General features: G+C 34.4%; 1 protein-coding gene across 7 annotated transcripts in view; it reads left to right on the plus strand.

Annotated features, from left to right (window-relative positions):
* Positions 1-18,080, plus strand: part of EPHA6 (EPH receptor A6) — an 881,667-nt gene that overhangs the window by 524,222 nt on the left and 339,365 nt on the right. For all 7 annotated transcript variants that reach the window (XR_012918632.1, XM_076001069.1, XM_076001078.1 and 4 more), the window contains one exon: positions 9,889-10,013. Coding sequence is in view for 6 of the 7 variants with exons in the window: in XM_076001069.1 (XP_075857184.1) it covers positions 9,889-10,013 (125 nt within the window). In the remaining variant the exon portion in view is untranslated. The remainder of the gene's footprint in view (positions 1-9,888; positions 10,014-18,080) is intronic.

Below are 18,080 nucleotides of genomic sequence, written 5' to 3' on the forward strand. Positions count from 1 at the left end.
AAGTAAAATTATGATATTTGTTATATTGTCTCTTTCCTGGGCATATATAGGAAGAAACACTATTATGTGTTCTTACTTTGCAATTATACTTATTAGTTCATTGGCAAAGAGAAATGAAAAGAGATCATATGGTCTTTAAAATTTTGGTCTGATTTGTACTTTCTAACCTATATTTTTTATTATAGTATTGTTCTTTATTTACATCTCATTTCTGTTAAACTACACACACACACACACAAACACATGCCTTTCCTGAAAGGAAAGGCCCAGAGAATAAAAGAAAATAAAGAATATGGCAAAAAGCACAAAAACAATAAATGAAGAAAAAAGAAGGAAGAGGGATGGGATGAAGAGAGAGGAAGAAGAGAAAAAAGGAGAGAGAAGAAAGGATGATAGATGAGGGAAGGTAGAAGAGTTTATTCTGTTTATGGTAAAGGTCAGAACTAGGACCTACATGGAAGTTATAAGATATCAATGACTCCATGTGAGAACTCTTTCAAAACTACAGATTTTCAAAAAGGAATGGATAGCCTTGTGAAGTAGTGTATTCTTTAATATAATTGCTGAAGTAAGCAGTGAATAATCAACTATCATGGATGTGTTGAGGGATTTTCTACACTGCTGAAAAAATGTATTAAATGGCTTGTAAGCTCTACCCTAATACTAAGATTTTGTTATGTAGCATCCACGATTAAGATCGTCATTGTCACAAACACATGTATGTAGCAGTGTCTCTCTCCCTCTCTCATTCTCACAAAAACATGCACATACACACACACATACCATAAGCATGTACACTTGTACACATCCCAATAAACATTAATATGCCTAGTATGCCCCTCAGGTGACTAAAATTAGCAATATTTAGTATAGCTTTAGAAAAATAATCTCATAGCCAATATAATAAATCTTGATTAAAGTTTTTTTTTAATTTTTTCTTCTGTAATTATTATTTTTTTTATTTCTGCATATTATAGGGGTACAGATTTTAAGGTTTCAATAAATGCCCTTTCCCCCCCTCCCCACAAGCCTGAGTTTCCAGCATGACCATCCCCCAGATGGTGCACATCTCACTCATTATGTATATATATACCCGCTCCCCTCCCCCCTCCCCCCTGCCCAATACCCTATTACTGTAGTACCTATGTGTCCACTTAGGTGCTACTCAGTTAATACCAGTTTGCTGGTGAATATATGTGGTGCTTGTTTTTCCATTCTTGGGATACTTCACTTAATAGTATGGGTTCCAGCTCTAACCAGGAAAATATAAGATGTGCTATATCACCATTGTTTCTTAGAGCTGAAAAGTACTCCATGGTATACATATACCACATTTTATTTTATTTTATTTTTTTTTTTTTTTGAGACAGAGTCTCGCTTTCTTGCCTAGGCTAGAGTGAGTGCCGTGGCGTCAGCCTAGCTCACAGCAACCTCAAACTCCTGGGCTCAAGCTATCCTCCTGCCTCAGCCTCCCGAGTAGCTGGGACTACAGGCACAAGCCACCATGCCCGGCTGATTTTATATATATATTAGTTGGCCAATTAATTTCTTTCTATTTTTATGGTAGAGACGGGGTCTCGCTCAGGCTGGTTTTGAACTCCTGACCTTGAGCAATCCGCCCGCCTCGGCCTCCCAGAGTGCTAGGATTACAGGCGTGAGCCACAGCGCCCGGCCACATATACCACATTTTATTAATCCATTCTTGGATTGATGGGCACTTGGGCTGTTTCTACAGCCTTGCAATTATGAATTGTGCTGCCATAAACATCCGAGTGCAGGTGTCTTTTTTGTAGAGTGTCATTGGATCTTTTGGGTAGATTTGTATCTAATAATTCATAGTGTGAATAGTAGTATTAAAAATAAAAACAACATGTTCAAAGACAAGGATATTTATGACATTTCATTTCTTCTAGTTTTGAGCATAGATTTTAATTGTGTACATATTAAAACACTAAATTCTAGTCAATTTTGAGAGGCAGTACGACAAAAAACATCAATTTTCCAACTCTTTCTTTACACTTTGAGTTAATATTGAAATTCACCTTCACATTCCCTCATTAAATGATTGATCAACACCTGTGTGCTTTAGCTTTCTCATCTTTAAAATGGAGACAATTCCATTCTATAGATTTTTGAGGTTGGAATAAGATAATATATTTAATAAAAATTCAATCTTAATTGGGAACAAAATAATTAACTACAATAATTTATTATTTCTTCAGATATCTCTACATTAGCATAAAAATATAATTGTGAATAAGATCTCTTTTGCTAACTAATTCCCCTATATACTTTTTTCAAATTTTTGTTACATAGTATTTAGTAAACTATTTGAGATTCAGAAAATGTAGCAATCAGAAAAGTTTATATTTAAAACCATTTTCAAGAATGTAGTAATCTAGTCAACAATCATTTATTTGAAGGTCAAAGCTAAGATTTTGAAAGCTTAAGAAAGGATGTATATCAGATATACAATTATACTATAAACTCTACTGAATACATAATTCTTACTCAGGAAATGTAGCCCGAGTCTTCAAGTTGTTTCATTGGCCTCTGATCTTATAAACTCCATAAGATATTATTTCCCTGCTTATTTCTTTCCTTCCCTGACTTTTAAGCATCAGAAGTAAAAAATCAATAGTTGCCCTTCTATGTCCTTATATCATTTTTCTCATGTGAGAAATAATTGTATATGCCATATTTTTCTACTTTATATTCATTGGTACTTACAGTATTACCACAATATGTCAGGTTCAGATAAATAAACCTGGGTTATTAAGAAAACAAATTCATTAAATGTATTCAAAACAAATTCATATACTGAAGCCTCATTGTAAGATGAAATTCTACATACTTTTGACTTATGTGAAACCAGAAAATGCAACATTTGGGGTTACACATGGATGTAAAAATTGTTTCCAATCTCTTCTGCTTTGATTTATTAACTGTTTAAAAAGTATCCTTAATGTATATATATTAGTTCCTTTTTTTTTATTTCAGCATATTATGGGGGTACAGATTTTAAAGTTTCAATAAATGCCCTTTCCCTCCCTCCCCCCACAAGTCTGAGTTTCCAGCATGACCATCCCTCAGATGGTGCACATGTCACTCATTATGTATGTATATACCCGCCCCCCTCTCCCCTCCCCCCTGCCCAATACCCTATTACTGTAGTACCTATGTGTCCACTTAGGTGCTACTCAGTTAATACCAGTTTGCTGGTGAATATATGTGGTGCTTGTTTTTCCATTCTTGGGATACTTCACTTAGTAGTATGGGTTCCAGCTCTCACCAGGAAAATATAAGATGTGCTATATCACCATTGTTTCTTAGAGCTGAATAGTATTCCGAAATGCAAATCAAAACTACAATGAGATACCACTTAACTCCAGTGAGAATGGCCTTTATCAAAAAGTCTCCAAATAACAAATGCTGGCGTGGATATGGAGAGAGAGGAACACTCCTACACTGCTGGTGGGACTGCAAACTAGTTCAACCTCTGTGGAAAGCAATATGGAGATACCTTAAAGCGATACAAGTGAATCTACCATTTGATCCAGCAATCCCATTGCTGGGCATCTACCCAAATGATCCAATGACACTCTACAAAAAAGACACCTGCACTCGAATGTTTATAGCAGCACAATTCATAATTGCAAGGCTGTGGAAACAGCCCAAGTGCCCATCAATCCAAGAATGGATTAATAAAATGTGGTATATGTATACCATGGAGTACTATTCAGCTCTAAGAAACAATGGTGATATAGTATCTATATTTTTATCAGTAGTAATTCAATAATGCTGTTACTATGATTGAATTTCTTATAAATTTTGCAAGGATTATATTGCTGACCTGAGTGCTCAATAATTATGAGGCAAAATGTAATATACTGGTAATATTACTGTATGACATTGTACATTAAACTGAAAATTAACCATAGGATTGTACACATGAAAAGGACATTTTCAAAAATTATGATGAATTGATATGTTTAAATCAACTTCTAATTTGTATGACTCACTTTAAAGTTATAATTTATCCACAAAGCATCATTTAATACATTATTATACTATAATTTAAGACCATTAACACAGTTTCCAACAGGGATATATTTATTAATTTTAGTTTATTAACAGTATGTTTCAATTTAAATAGTGAATTATCTGAGCACTTTTTTTCTTTTTATCATTAATTGTTAAAATTTAATTGGTGAAGGCCAGGCGCAGTGGCTTATACCTATAATGCTAGCACTCTGGGAGGTCAAGGCGGGTGGATCGTTTGAGCTCAGAAGTTTGACACCAGCCTGAGCAAGAGCAAGACCCTGTCTCTACTAAAAATAGAAAGACATTAGCTGAACAACTAAAAATATATATAGAAAAAATTAGCCAGGCATAGTGGAACATGCCTGTAGTCCCAGCTACTCAGGAGGCTGAGGCAGGAGGATCACTTGAGCCCAGGAGTTTCAAGTTGCTGTGAGCTAACCTCTGCCACAGCACTCTAGCTTGAGCAACAGAGCAAGACTCTGTCTCAAAAAAAAATTAAATAGTGAAGTCGATTTGGATAAAACTTTATGTAATTATATTTAAATACCCTTCATTTGTTCTGGCAAAAATAGTACATATGGCTGCTATATAAGAACATATTCCACTAACTGATATTTTATTTTGAATCACTAAATTATGTGCTGCTGTTACCCAAGCATAGTTTCTCTGACTAGTGTAATAGTGAGCATGAATTCATTAAATACACACTCGCTTCCGAAACCCATGTTATTCCTTTTCAACACAAAAGTGGAATATCTTTACCTAAAGCTTATTGATTCTTTATATATTTATTATTTTTAATTGCCACATAATACTTGTACATATTTATGGAGTACAGTGTGGTATTTTGATACATGTATGCTCTGTGTGTTAACTCAACTTATGGTAAATACTGCATCTATCACCTCAAATATTTATCATTTTTTGTGTTGAAAACATTCAAAATCCTCTCTTCTAGCTATTTGGAAATATAAAATAGATTATTGTTGAATACTCATAACTAGAGTTAGCCTACATGCTATAGAACACTAGAATGTATTTTTCCTATCTAGGTATAATTTTGTATCCACTAACCAACCTCTCCCAATTTGACTTCCTCCTTTATAATTTGGATGCATTTTATTTCATTCTCTTGCCTAATTGCTCTGGCTAGGACTTCTAGTTATATGCTGAATAAAGCAGCCCCCCCCCAAGAACAAGATAAGGGTGCCCACTGTCACCACTTCAATTCAATATAGTTCTAGAAGTCCTAACTAGAGCAATCAAACAGGAAGGAAAAAGAAAAGGTATCCAAATTTGGAAAGAGGAGGTCAAACTATCACTTTTTGCTGACAGTATGATCTTGTATCTAGAAAATTACAAAGACTACACCAAGAGACTCTGGGAGTTGATAAATAAATTCAGCAAAATCTCAGGTTACAAAATCAGTGTATACAAATCAGTAGTATTTGTATATACCAATAACAGTCAAGTTAAGAGTCAAATCGAAGTCTCAGTACCATTTGCAATAGCTACAAAGAAAATAAATTACCTAGGACTATACTTAACCAAGGAGGTGAAAGATCTCTACAAGGAGAACTATAAAAGGGAAACTAATCACAGATGACACAAACAATGGAAAAACGTATCATGCTCATGGATCGATAAAATCAACATTGTTAAAATGTCCAGACTTCCCAAAGTGATTTACAGATTCAATGTAATCCCAAATACCAAAATACCAATGTCATATTTCACAGATCTAGAAAAAATAATTCTATACTTCATTTGGAACCAGAAAAGAGCCCAAATAGCCAAAGCAATCTTAACAAAAGAACAAATCTAGAGCCATCCCATTACCAGACTTCAAACTATACTACAAGGCTATAGCAACCAAACAGCATGCTTTGGTACAAAAATAGAGGCACAGACTGATGAAATGGAACAGAGAACCAAGATATAAAATCATTTCCCTACAACCAACTGATCTTCGACAAAGCAGACAACAACATATACTGGGGAAAACAAGCCCCATTCAATAAATGGTGCTGGGAAAATTGGATAGGCACATGCAGAGAATGGAAGAGGACCGCTATCTCTCACCACTTACAAAAATTAATTCAACATGGATGAAAGACATAAATGTAAGGCATGAAACCACAAAAATTATAGAAGAAATATAGGAAAAATTCTTCTAGATATCTGCCTAGACAAAGAATTTGTGACTAAGAACTCAAAGGCAATTACAGCAACAACAAAAACAAATAAATGGGACTTCATTAAATTAAAAAGTATCAGTACAACTATGGAAATAAGACAGCAAATAACCTACAGAATAGAAGAAAATATTTGCAATATATACATCTAATAAAGGGCTAATATCTGGAATGTGCAAAGAATTCAAACAAATCAGTAAGAAAAACCAAACAAATCACCTATTAAAAAGTAGGCAAAAGACATGAACAGAAGCTTTTCCTTTTTTTTCCTTACGCAAATTTTATTTATCTACACATATTTTGTTTTTTAACAATTTCATTGGTATATATTTTTTATTATTTCAGCATATTATGGGGGTACAAATGTTAAGGTTACGTATCTTGCCCTTGCTCCCCTCCCCTCTTGAGTCAGAGCTTCAAGTGTGACCATCCCCCAAACATTGCACATCTCACTCATTATGTTTGTATATACCCATCCCCTCCTCCCCTCTCCCAGATGCCCAACACCTGATAAATGTTATTCCTATATGTCCACTTAGGTGTTGATCTGTTAATACCAATTTGCTGGTGAGTACATGTGGTGCTTGTTTCTCCATTCTTGAGATGCTTCACTTAGTAGAATGGGTTCCAGCTCTATCCAGGAAAATACAAGAGGTGCTATATCACTATTGTTTCTTAAAGCTGAATAGTACTCTGTGGTATACATATACCACATTTTATTAATCCACTCATGTATTGATGGGCACCTGGGTTGTTTCCACAACTTTGCAATTGTGAATTGTGCTGCTATAAACATTTGAGTGCAGGTGTCATTTTTGTAGAGTGTCATTTGATCTTTTGGGTAGATGCCCAGTAGTGGACTTGCTGGATCAAATGGTAGATCTACTTGTATTACTTTAAGGTATCTCCATATTGCTTTCCACAGAGGTTGAACTAGTTTGCAGTACCACCACTAGTGTAGGAGTGTTCCTATCTCTCCACATTCACACCAGCATTTATTATTTGGGGACTATTTGATAAAGGCCATTCTTACTGGAGATAAGTGATATCTCATTGCAGTTTTAATTTGCCTCAAATAGCCAACTAATCTTCGACAAAGCAGACAAAAACATACACTGGAGAAAAGAATCCTTATTCAATAAATGGTGCTGGGAAAACTGGATAGCCACATGTAGAAGACTGAAACAGGACCCACACCTTTCACCTCTCAGAAAAATCAACTCAGGCTGGGTAACAGACTTGAACCTTAGGTGTGAAACTATTAAAATTCTAGAGGAAGATGTTGGAAATACTCTTCTAGACATTGGCTTAGGCAAAGAATTTATGAAGAAGACCTCAGAGGCAATCACAGCAGCAACAAAAATAAATAAATTTGGGACCTGATCAAATTAAAAAGCTTTTGCACAGCCAAAGAAACTGTCAAGAGAGCAAACAGACAACCCACAGAATGGGAGAAAATTTTCTCAAGCTACACATCCGATAAAAGGCTGATAACTAGAATTTATTTAGAACTCAGAAAAATCAACAAGGAAAAATCAAACAACGCTATCATAAAGTGGGCAAAGGACATGAATAGAAACTTTCCAAAAGAAGACAGAATAATGGCCAACAAACATGAAAAATGCTCAACATCTCTAATTATCATCAAGGAAATGCAAATCAGAACAGAAGCTTTTCAAAAGAAGGTAGACAAATGGCCAACAAACGTGAAAAAAAGGTCAGTGTTACTAATCATCACATAAATGCAAATAAATACCAGAATGAGATACCACCTTACCCCTGGTAGAATAGCTTTTATTAAAATGTCCAAAAACAATAGATGCTGGCATGGGTGCAGAGAGAAACAAACCTTAATACATTGTTGGTGTGGGACTGCCAATTAGTGCAATCTCTATGGAAAACAGCGTGGAGATTCCTCAAAGAACTAAAAGTAAACCTACAATTCGATCCAGCAATCCCATTGCTAGGTATCTAATCAAAAGAAAGGAAGTCAGTGTATCAAAAAGACACCAACACTTGATTGTTTATTGCAGCACAATTCATGGATGCAAGGGTGTGGAATCAACCCAGGTGTCCATCAGTTCATGAGTGAATTAACAAGAAGTGGTGTACATTTAAAATTGGTGTATATATCCAATAGCCTCCCATCCTCTAAGAGTAACTGTCGTAATTATTTCTTATTCTTAGGTTTATCCTTACATTGTTATTATCCAGTTTTCTTCACTTTTTTCACTTAAAAATGTATCCTTAAATAATTTCATTGTAGTATTTATAGATAGCCATAATTCCTTTACAACTTCATAGTTCTCCAGTGGATATAGCATAGTCTTTCAACCAATCCCTTATTGATGGACATTTAGATTACTGCCATCTTGACAATAAATCTCAATGAATAGTCTTATATCACTTTGAATTTGTGCAGTGGGTATACGGGAGAGATTCCAAAAAGGCAAAGTATAAATGAATACATAATTTGCCTTAAATTGTTGGTTTCCATTCACAAGAATTGTATCATTTTGCATTTCCACCAACAATGTATTAAAGTGTTTTGTTGTTGTTGTCGTCAGTGTTGTTTTGAGACAGAGTCTCACTCTATAGCCCTGGCTAGGGTGCAGTGGCATCCTTATAGTTCATTGCAGCCTCAAACTTCTGGACTCAAGTGATCCTCCTGCCTCAGCCTCCAAAGTAGCTGGAACTACAGGATCATGCCACCAACTCCCAGCTAATGTTTGTATTTTTTGCAAGGATGGAAAGTTTCCTTGCTCAGGCTGGCCTGAAGTATTTTTTAGTCCACAGCTTGACCAACAGAGTAGATTGCCAAATTTTTGGCTTTTTTGCCAATATGGTAGATGACAAATGGTATCTCAGTGTATCTCAGTGTAGTTTAACTTGAATTTCTTTTTTATCTGTGAGTTTTAACTTCTATATTAAACACTACTGTTTTTAAAAATTAGAATACTTGAAAACTATTTTGTGAAAGGTACAAAGAAAATTTATGACATATACATTTTAGTTAAATATGTAACTTTAACACAAAGCTCATCAATATTGTGTTAAAATAATGTTATATAGAAAAAGAAGATAGACATGATTCTGAAAATAACTTCCAAATTTAAATATTTCAGTTTTATTATGTCACAGAAACTATGCAGAAGAAGTAAGCCTCATACTGATAAGCCATAATTTATTATAATCATGAATTTCTTGATATAAACTTTTATAAAGCACTAAGATGTCTTGAGGAGAAAGAAAGGATTATAAATTATCTTGTAATTTCAGAATCTGGGTTTTTTCTATAGGATATTAAGAATTGATAAAATTCAGGAGCCAAGTATATTGTACTCCATGTCATAGTTTATGGCCAAATCCAGTTTGAAGAAAACTGTCTTCCTCTAAAAAGATGATGAGTTCTGGTCATTATTCTTGGAATATTTGAGCTTTTTCTATTTTTCCTAATAGTGTTTCTAAATATATTTTAATCACTTATTTGGATTTAATTGCACAGATCCTAAGTCTATCTTATTAATCTGGCATCAACAATTTGTGTCCTCTTCAGCAAAAATGATGTTTTCCTTAGAAGAGAAAATCTTAAAGGATTCTGAAAAATGATTCCTGCCAATTAATTCTTAGTTATTTTCTTTCCTTTCAGCACCATCCCTGATAGGTATGGTAAGGAAGGACTGGGCATCCCAAAATAGCATTGCCCTATCATGGCAAGCACCTGCTTTTTCCAATGGAGCCATTCTGGACTACGAGATCAAGTACTATGAGAAAGTAGGTCTTACTTGGAGCTTCCTAAAAAACTACATATATGCATATATATGTATACATTGAGCATGTTATTATACTATATTACTTTATTTTAAAACCTGTTCTTCTTTGGCCTAACCTCACACCTGCTGTTTGTTTGAAACCTCTCCAACTTACTATTGTGTTTATAATTTCTTAATTAATTTATCTTGTTTTATGTCAGATTAAACTAGAAGATGCAAGATGTTCATCTCTGTCATAATCCACTCTAGGGTGTTTTATAATACAGTAAGAAGTAATAATTCATTTAACTTATAGTTTGGTTGCCATGGCATTGTTTCTAAAATTCAGTTGGGAAGAAATTTTATTATTGAATTATGATAACCTAAAGCAAGTTTGATTAGCACATATCCTTTGCCAATGAGTTTAAAGTTACAGTACACTATAATTTGAAAAGTATGATTTAAGGGATAAATGGACATAGCTTATGAATTAAACATTTTCTTTAATAATACATTCAGGTCAGCTATTTTATTTTATAAGAAGCTAACAAGAAAAATTAAGTTGATACAGCAACTGTTAACCCTCATTTCCATTTTTTTTATCTTTTAAAATCATTCTCAATTATTATATTTCCTTAAATTATGTACTCCTTCACATTTATTATATTATTTTCTTTCTTTATGCTTTTTACCCCTATTCTTCACCATTATTATATATTCTTGGCAACAATATCACAGTAGACCACCTAGTTAATTCTGATATCCTACTTCTAGAATATTGACAAAAGGGAACAACAAATTTAAAAATAAATGTAAAAATCATATGTAATTTCCAGTGGTATACTACAATAAGAAAGAACATCTTGCATCTCTGTAACTTAATTTTACTAGAAACAAAGGATGATCATACACCCCTGTAATCCTAGCACTTTGGAAGGCTGAGGCAAGAGAATCACTTGAGGTCAGGAGTTCAAGATGAGCTCAAGTAAGAGTGACATCTTATGTTTACCAAAAATAGAAAAAATTAGCCAGGAGTGGTGGCACACACCTATAGTTGCAGCTTCTCAGGAGCCTAAGGTAGGAGGATCACTTGAGCCCAGGAGTTTGAGGTCGCAGTGAGCTATGATGATATCACTGCACTCTACCCAGGGAAACAGAGTGAGACTGTCTCAAAAATAAAAACAAAAAATGAACATCATAAAGAAATTTAGGTTTCCTTTGAAGAAATATAAGACAAGAGAAGAAATAGAACCCTATTTGAATTACAGATTCTGCAAATTAGCCTGGCTAGTACATGCTTGGAAATCTGTTGAGTTAGCCTTTCAAATGTTACAACCTATAGCTTGCTGTCACAAAAATTATATGTTTTCAGTCTACTAGTTTAAATAGATCTCTGGCACTCAAAATTTATGATTATTTAAAAAGCAATTCATATAAATATGCAAGTAACTTTTCAGAATCAAAATATTTCTCTGTGTCTTATAAACATTATATTTAACATAAAGAAAAATTACTGTATCTTTTTATAGTCATTTATACCTTACATGTTTGAGCTTGAAAATAATTTGTAGTATTTCTAAGTAAGGACAATCAGACAGATTCAGTAAAAAGGGAACTGCAGTCATCCAATCAAATTTGTAGAAATCAATAAGATCTAAATAATAGTAATTAATATAAGATTCATGTTTATTCTTAGATGTCCAACATTTGGCATTATTATATAAATTCTGTTTTAAAGATCGAAGAGATAATGTTATGAGGGGTTTATTTTGTAAGAAAACGGCAACAATCCAGTGGTAATGGACTAAACATTGAGGTGGAAGCCAAGGATTTCTAATTCATGTTCTGACTCTGACTCTCATTATGCTTGTGGCCAGGTAAAGGTCAATTAATCTTCTTATGTCTTAAACTTCATATTTATAAAGTAAAAATAAAGATATCAACTCTCTTGGTTGGTTGCAAAGATTAATTATAAACAGACCTAAAGATGAAAAGCACTAAATCAGTATTAAAAATCATTTAAGCAAGCATTAGAGAAATATTTGGCAAATAACATAATATAGAATCAGAAAATAATAGCATGTGAATTATGTACAAACTAAATAATTATCCATTCACATATAAATACACAATGTATGGGCAACCAAAGATGTTAGAATATCAAAACCTTTCAGAGAGAACATAAAATGATTGACAACATTAAAATTTGTTCCTACTATGACTTCAAATTCTAGCTATATATTTTACATATCTATATCTATGAATGATTTCTCATTCCAAGCAAAGAAAAAAATTATAATAACTTTTAACTAGGGTAACTTACAATGAAACTCAGTTTGAGGTGCTAATTTCTTTATTAGGAATCTATTATTCAGTAAGAAAAGCAAGATACAAAGAAGTATATTTACATGGGATCCCATTTTGAGAACACAAATACTCCCTCCTGTGTTTTGTAGGGGAGAAGATATAATTTCTTTTCTTTCCCTTTTTAAGTTCTTAGTTAAGACACACAACTGAAACAAAAGTCAGATTAACAACAAAAACAGCAACAAAAAGTAGTTCACTAATGTATGCCATATCCATCACAAGGGAGGGGCCTCAGTTGAAAAGTATTTCTCTCTCAAGTCAGAAGCATAGGGGCCTTGCTTAAAAAGTATTTTATTGAATAGGGCATCCTTTCCCTGGTGTATGTTTTTGTCTGCTTTGCAAAAAATCAGTTGGTTGTAGCTAAACAGTTTTATTTCTGGGTTCTCTATTCTTTTCCATTGGTCTATGTTTCTACCTAGAAAAAAAAAAGTATTTTAACAAAGAGCCATAAATCCTATATACTGACAAGACAAAGAAGAGAGTTTCTTCAGACTTCCAAAAAGAGGGAAAACTTAGGAAAGTAAATTTATAAGGATAGTGAATTCTGCCCCTAGATCCTCTGGTACCCACTGATGTCCCTGAGCTCTGTTTCTGAGCTGTTAAACTGCGATTATAAAGAAGCTCATTTTCAAGTGGGAAAACCAGAGAGTAGGGGCAGAGTGTGCCCCTGCATTTTAACCATTTTTTTTAAAACTCAATAACCTCCAGTAATTTAGAGAGTAATATTTGGTTTCCTTCAGTGTATATTTCTGTATGATTATGTAAGTTAGAGAAATACAAAACAGAATAGGGTGCATACCAGACTGTTTCAAGTGTTGCCTATTTGGGAGGGTGGAGGCAGAGATGCTTGCACAGAGACAGGGAAGAGAGAGGGAGGTAGCAAATACAGGTAAATATTCTTATGGATGGATGGGTCCTAAATAGCTTTAGTATTTGTCTTTAGTAGTTGTCTGCCCAAAAGCAGACCCTGAGACAAGTATTTTTTTGTACAAGTGATTAATTAAGAAAACTCCCACAAGAATTAATTGGTAAGAGAATGAGGTCAGCAAGACTGTGAAGGAAGGTGCCAATCAAAGTTGGTGTGACCAAGAGAAGCTCTGGATTCTAACTTATATCTCAGAATTTATTTTATGGAGACAAAGAAACTGGACTTCCCTACCTAGCTCCAGCCACTCAGTGGCTACAGGCATTACTGAAAGTGCATATATGTCATGCAGAAAAAAAATCTTAGACACTTCTGATTCTCTGTATGTAGCTCCAGCCGCTCAAGTTTAGGTCTCCTAAGGAAAGTCAGTTGCAGGTACAGGTTTCAAAAGCAAAACACACAGAAAGAAGCTGAAGGATGAGAACAGGAACAGGTAAAAGCATTAATAATTTGAGCTGATCTGCTGAAGCACCAACTTTTAACTTAAGTGGCTAAATGATTAAAAAACTGCTGGAGAATTAATCTTTGGCTGGTGATGATATTCATATTCTCTTCAGTCTTTTTTTTTATTTTTTATTTTTCTATTCCATGGCATTTAAACCTTGCATTTCCTTTTAATCAAAGTTACTATCTATTGCTACACCCATAATTAATCCACAAAGATCAATATTTACACCATTCTCTGAGGAATTTATGCTGTTTTTCTGAGGTTCTCATTGTTTTAAGTACATTATTCTGTAAATCAGGAGAAAAGTTAAGCTACTTGGAATGTGATGTGTCTACATATATCTAAGGTAAAACAATATGCTATTGTTGCCAGTGACCTTTTCTCAGAGAATGTGATATGTTAGAAAAAAATCACTGGTCTGGGTGCTGAAAGATTTGAGTTTGACTCAAACCTTAGTTTTCTTAGTTCTGTTTTCTCATCTGTAAAATAAGGATCTAGAAAGATAATCTCTTACACTCCTAGCTACTTTCAAATGCTAATATGTTTGTTTTTATACTATTACCTAGATATATCATTCCATTTGCCACATAACTGTAGTTTTCCCTTTAATTCTACTAAAATTAAATACACATTTTAAAGAATACTTCACCACAGACATCAGTATTCTTCACATCATAATTATATATAAAAATTAAGACCCTGTTATCATTATCTTCTATGGAGGGAGGATGTCTCTGAGTCTGCTTGTGTGCGTAAGTGTGGTATTTAGGAAAGGAGATATATTGCTTTCCTGGTTATAATTAGTAAAATGTTCCTGATTCAGTTAATTATACTCCCCAATTTTTAGTTACTTTTACTTTTTCATACTCAAATGGACTTTCATTTTCCTTTAACTCAAGTGAATTCAGTTTGAATATGAAAAGACACTTTAATAAAGAAAGTCACATATAAATTACAAAAAAAATATTTTCTTATTTATTAACAATTTTTTTTCTCCAAAAGCAGAGCCTACTACTCTTAGAATCGGGGAACTAAGACATCATCTGCTTCCAACTTCCCAGTCTTCACTCTCAAAGTGATACAAACCCTCTTGCACACACAAAATATCAAATATCCCATCGAACAGAAAATCTACCGTTCGTCTAATTCATTTTCTTTTTTTTGCTGCTATAACAGAATACCTGAGTCTGGGTAATATATAAAGAATAGAAATGTATTTCTTATGGTTCTAGAGGCTGGGAAGGTTCAAGGTGCCAGCAGGATTGGTGTCGGGTGAGGGCCACATCTCTGCTTCCAAGGTGCTGCCTTGGACACTGCATTCTCCACAGGGGGAAATGCTGTTCCTCACAGGGCAGAAGAGCGGGGGGAGGGTTTAGAGTGGGAAAGAGGGGGCCGAACTCCCCCTTTTGTAACAGCACCAATCCTACCCATGAGGGTGAAGCCTTCATGGCTTTATCACCTCTTAAGGGCCCCACCTCTTACTATTGTTATTATGTTAACAGCAATCAAATTTCAACAGTTTTGGAGGGGAAAAATATTCAAACTATAGCTCTCTTCCCTTTTCTCTATTCACTTTCTCCTTTCCCTTTTTTGTTCACATTCTTAATTTTTCCTCTCTTCCCCTCTTTCACCCCGTCTTCCCTCTTCTTCCTTCTTTCACTATTCTTCTTTCTCTTATTTCATTATTCTATTATTATTCTGTTAGTCTTGCTGGGCTGCTATAATGAAAAATCATAAACTGTGTGGCTTATAAACACAGAAATGTATTTCTCACAGTTCTGGAAACTAGGAAGTCAAAGATCAGGGTGTCTGCAGATTCAGTGTTTGGTGAGGGCCCGTTCCTGGTGCAGAGGCAGCTGTCTTCCCGCTGTGTTCACTGGCTGAAAGGCAAGGGAGCTCCACCCCTCATGACCTAATCACCCCCAAAGACTCCACCTCCTAATACCATCACCTGGGAGGTTATTATTACATTTTAACATATGAATTTTGGGGGGACATAAAGACCCAGACTATAGCGATTATATTTATCAAAATTATTCTTGGTTAGGGTTATTTATGTTTGTATCAGACTCTCCACTGGTTTGAGTCCCTGAGGAAAGGAGATTATTTCAAACCTCAATCTGTGCCTAACGTAGCTATTTCCTTTCAATCACATACTAGGTGAATTAGTAAAATTATCTTTGTTTAGAACTCATTCTTAGGAAATTGAGAAGTCATCTAGCTAGTGTAAAAACACCTCTAACAACTTAAAAAAAAGAGCAATGCTTAAAGACTTTCTGTTTCTACCTGTTTATAAGAAAGACTCATACACAGATGTCCATCGGCAGAGAGAACATTCTGTTAATAACTAGAATGTAAGCTCATGAGGGCGGATTTCTTTTGTTCACTTTCATATTCCTGGTGTTCAGAAAGGCACATAGCATAATTCATAGACATAAATTGTTAACCAATTATATGCCAGGTTATCTTTTAAGTGTTTTGCATGAACTAAGCAATTTAATCCTAATGAGAACCCTTTGAGGAAAATACTATGATTCTTCCCATTTCACAGATGAGGAAACTAAGGCACATGTAGGCTAAGTAACTCTACCAAAATCACACACAGCCAATGAGTGGTTACCTTGCCACACAGCGGATTTCTCAGAAAAGTCAGTGCTTTCTGCTGATGCTGATTTTCTAGGTTCCCTGAGGCCAAGCACTCCATTACTCTCTAATGCCATTTTGCATCTGTAAAATGGCAGGAATAAAACATACCTATCTCACCAGGGTGTTGTATAGCTCCACTAATTATCAACTGGTAGCTCATTTTGCAAACATGAATCCCCCATAACAGTTCATTATTCTTATGCCCAGTATTTAAAGACACTGCGACTCATAAAGTCTTTTCCTCAAAGTGCTCTAGTTAATTTTTATCACAGTCAGCACTTTTTAGATTATTTTAAGAAAACTCATGAGAAAGAAGCATTTCTTATATCCAGATGGTCAATAATTATTTATATAAAATACCGAATTAATATAACTTGCCAATGTTTCACCTAGTTCACAGATTATAGAAAAAGCTATCTATGAGCTTTAATTAAAATATGTAATTTCATGACACTGAAAACAGTGTATTATTAAAAATGTGAAGAGATTTGTGAAAAGCTTTTCATTATGGGAAATATTTTTATTACTCAGGGATGATTTTAAGTAGCATCTTTTCAGAGAAGGCTGACATCTTTGTGTCTTTTCTGAAAGTAATATACTCTTCAGTATCATGTTTTACATGATATATCTCTTTCTTCCTCCCCTCCCTTCTCATTCTACTTCCTCAAGATAGTTTTTCCACAGATAATAATTTAATAATTATCCCTCATTTTTCTAAATATATATAATCAGTAAATATGAATTTTTGTGTAAAAATATACGAAGCAATTATTATAGCAATAATCAACATAAGAGAGAAAAAAAATCCTTCCTTCTTATACAATTTACCTTCCTCATTTTATTCTGTTGTATTTCCTTCACTTAGGCGTTTGCCCAAGGGAGGAAGAGAATTTTCTCTTTACTTTCAGGAATGCTACTCTTACCTACATCCATTATTCAGGTACAGAAACACAGCTCCTTTGTTCTCTGCATCCTCCTTCCCTTATGACCATCTAACTGGTATGTTTTTGTAAACCTTAATGTAATCTTGCATATAAACCTAAATGTGGTTGATACACAAGGAACTAAAAAACATGTAATTGAGGAAAGTGCACATGGATTGCCTGAATCACATGGGGATCTTACTGAAAACAGATTATGATAAAGTTGATTGATCTGAGCTGATGAATTGCAGGGATCGGGTAAGATGAGATTTTGTATTTCTAACAGCCCTATGTGATGTCATGGTCCAAGGACCCTGCTCTGAATTGTGAGTCTCTAGAGGCCCTGCTTCTCTATCACCTCATTTAATCAAGTGTGGATAAACAGAAAAATAATCACAACCCTCTAACATACACATGCAGTTATATTACTGTATCTTTATAATTGGCTAGTACCTCTGTAGATGTTGCATGATTTGCAAACTATCTAAACCAAAAATATTAATTTCAAGCTAAATGCAGTAAATAAGGGACCAAGTCAGCAGCAGATACAGTTCAGTGTTTCTAATGGAATCAGCAAATTCCTGAGCTGGTAAAGAAAGTTTTTGTGTTTGTCCTTTTTAATCCCCCCTCCCCCCCGCCCCCATAATTCTTTTTTGTTGCAATGTCCACAACAGAGAAATTGGATATGAGAATTTTGTACCAATTAAAACAACATTACCTGAAAGAAAATGGACATCAAGGGAATTTACTGATAAAAACACTCATTATAAAGATTTCATA

This window comes from Microcebus murinus, chromosome 1 (assembly GCF_040939455.1).
Source record: "Microcebus murinus isolate Inina chromosome 1, M.murinus_Inina_mat1.0, whole genome shotgun sequence".
In the NCBI taxonomy this organism is placed as follows: domain Eukaryota; kingdom Metazoa; phylum Chordata; class Mammalia; order Primates; family Cheirogaleidae; genus Microcebus; species Microcebus murinus.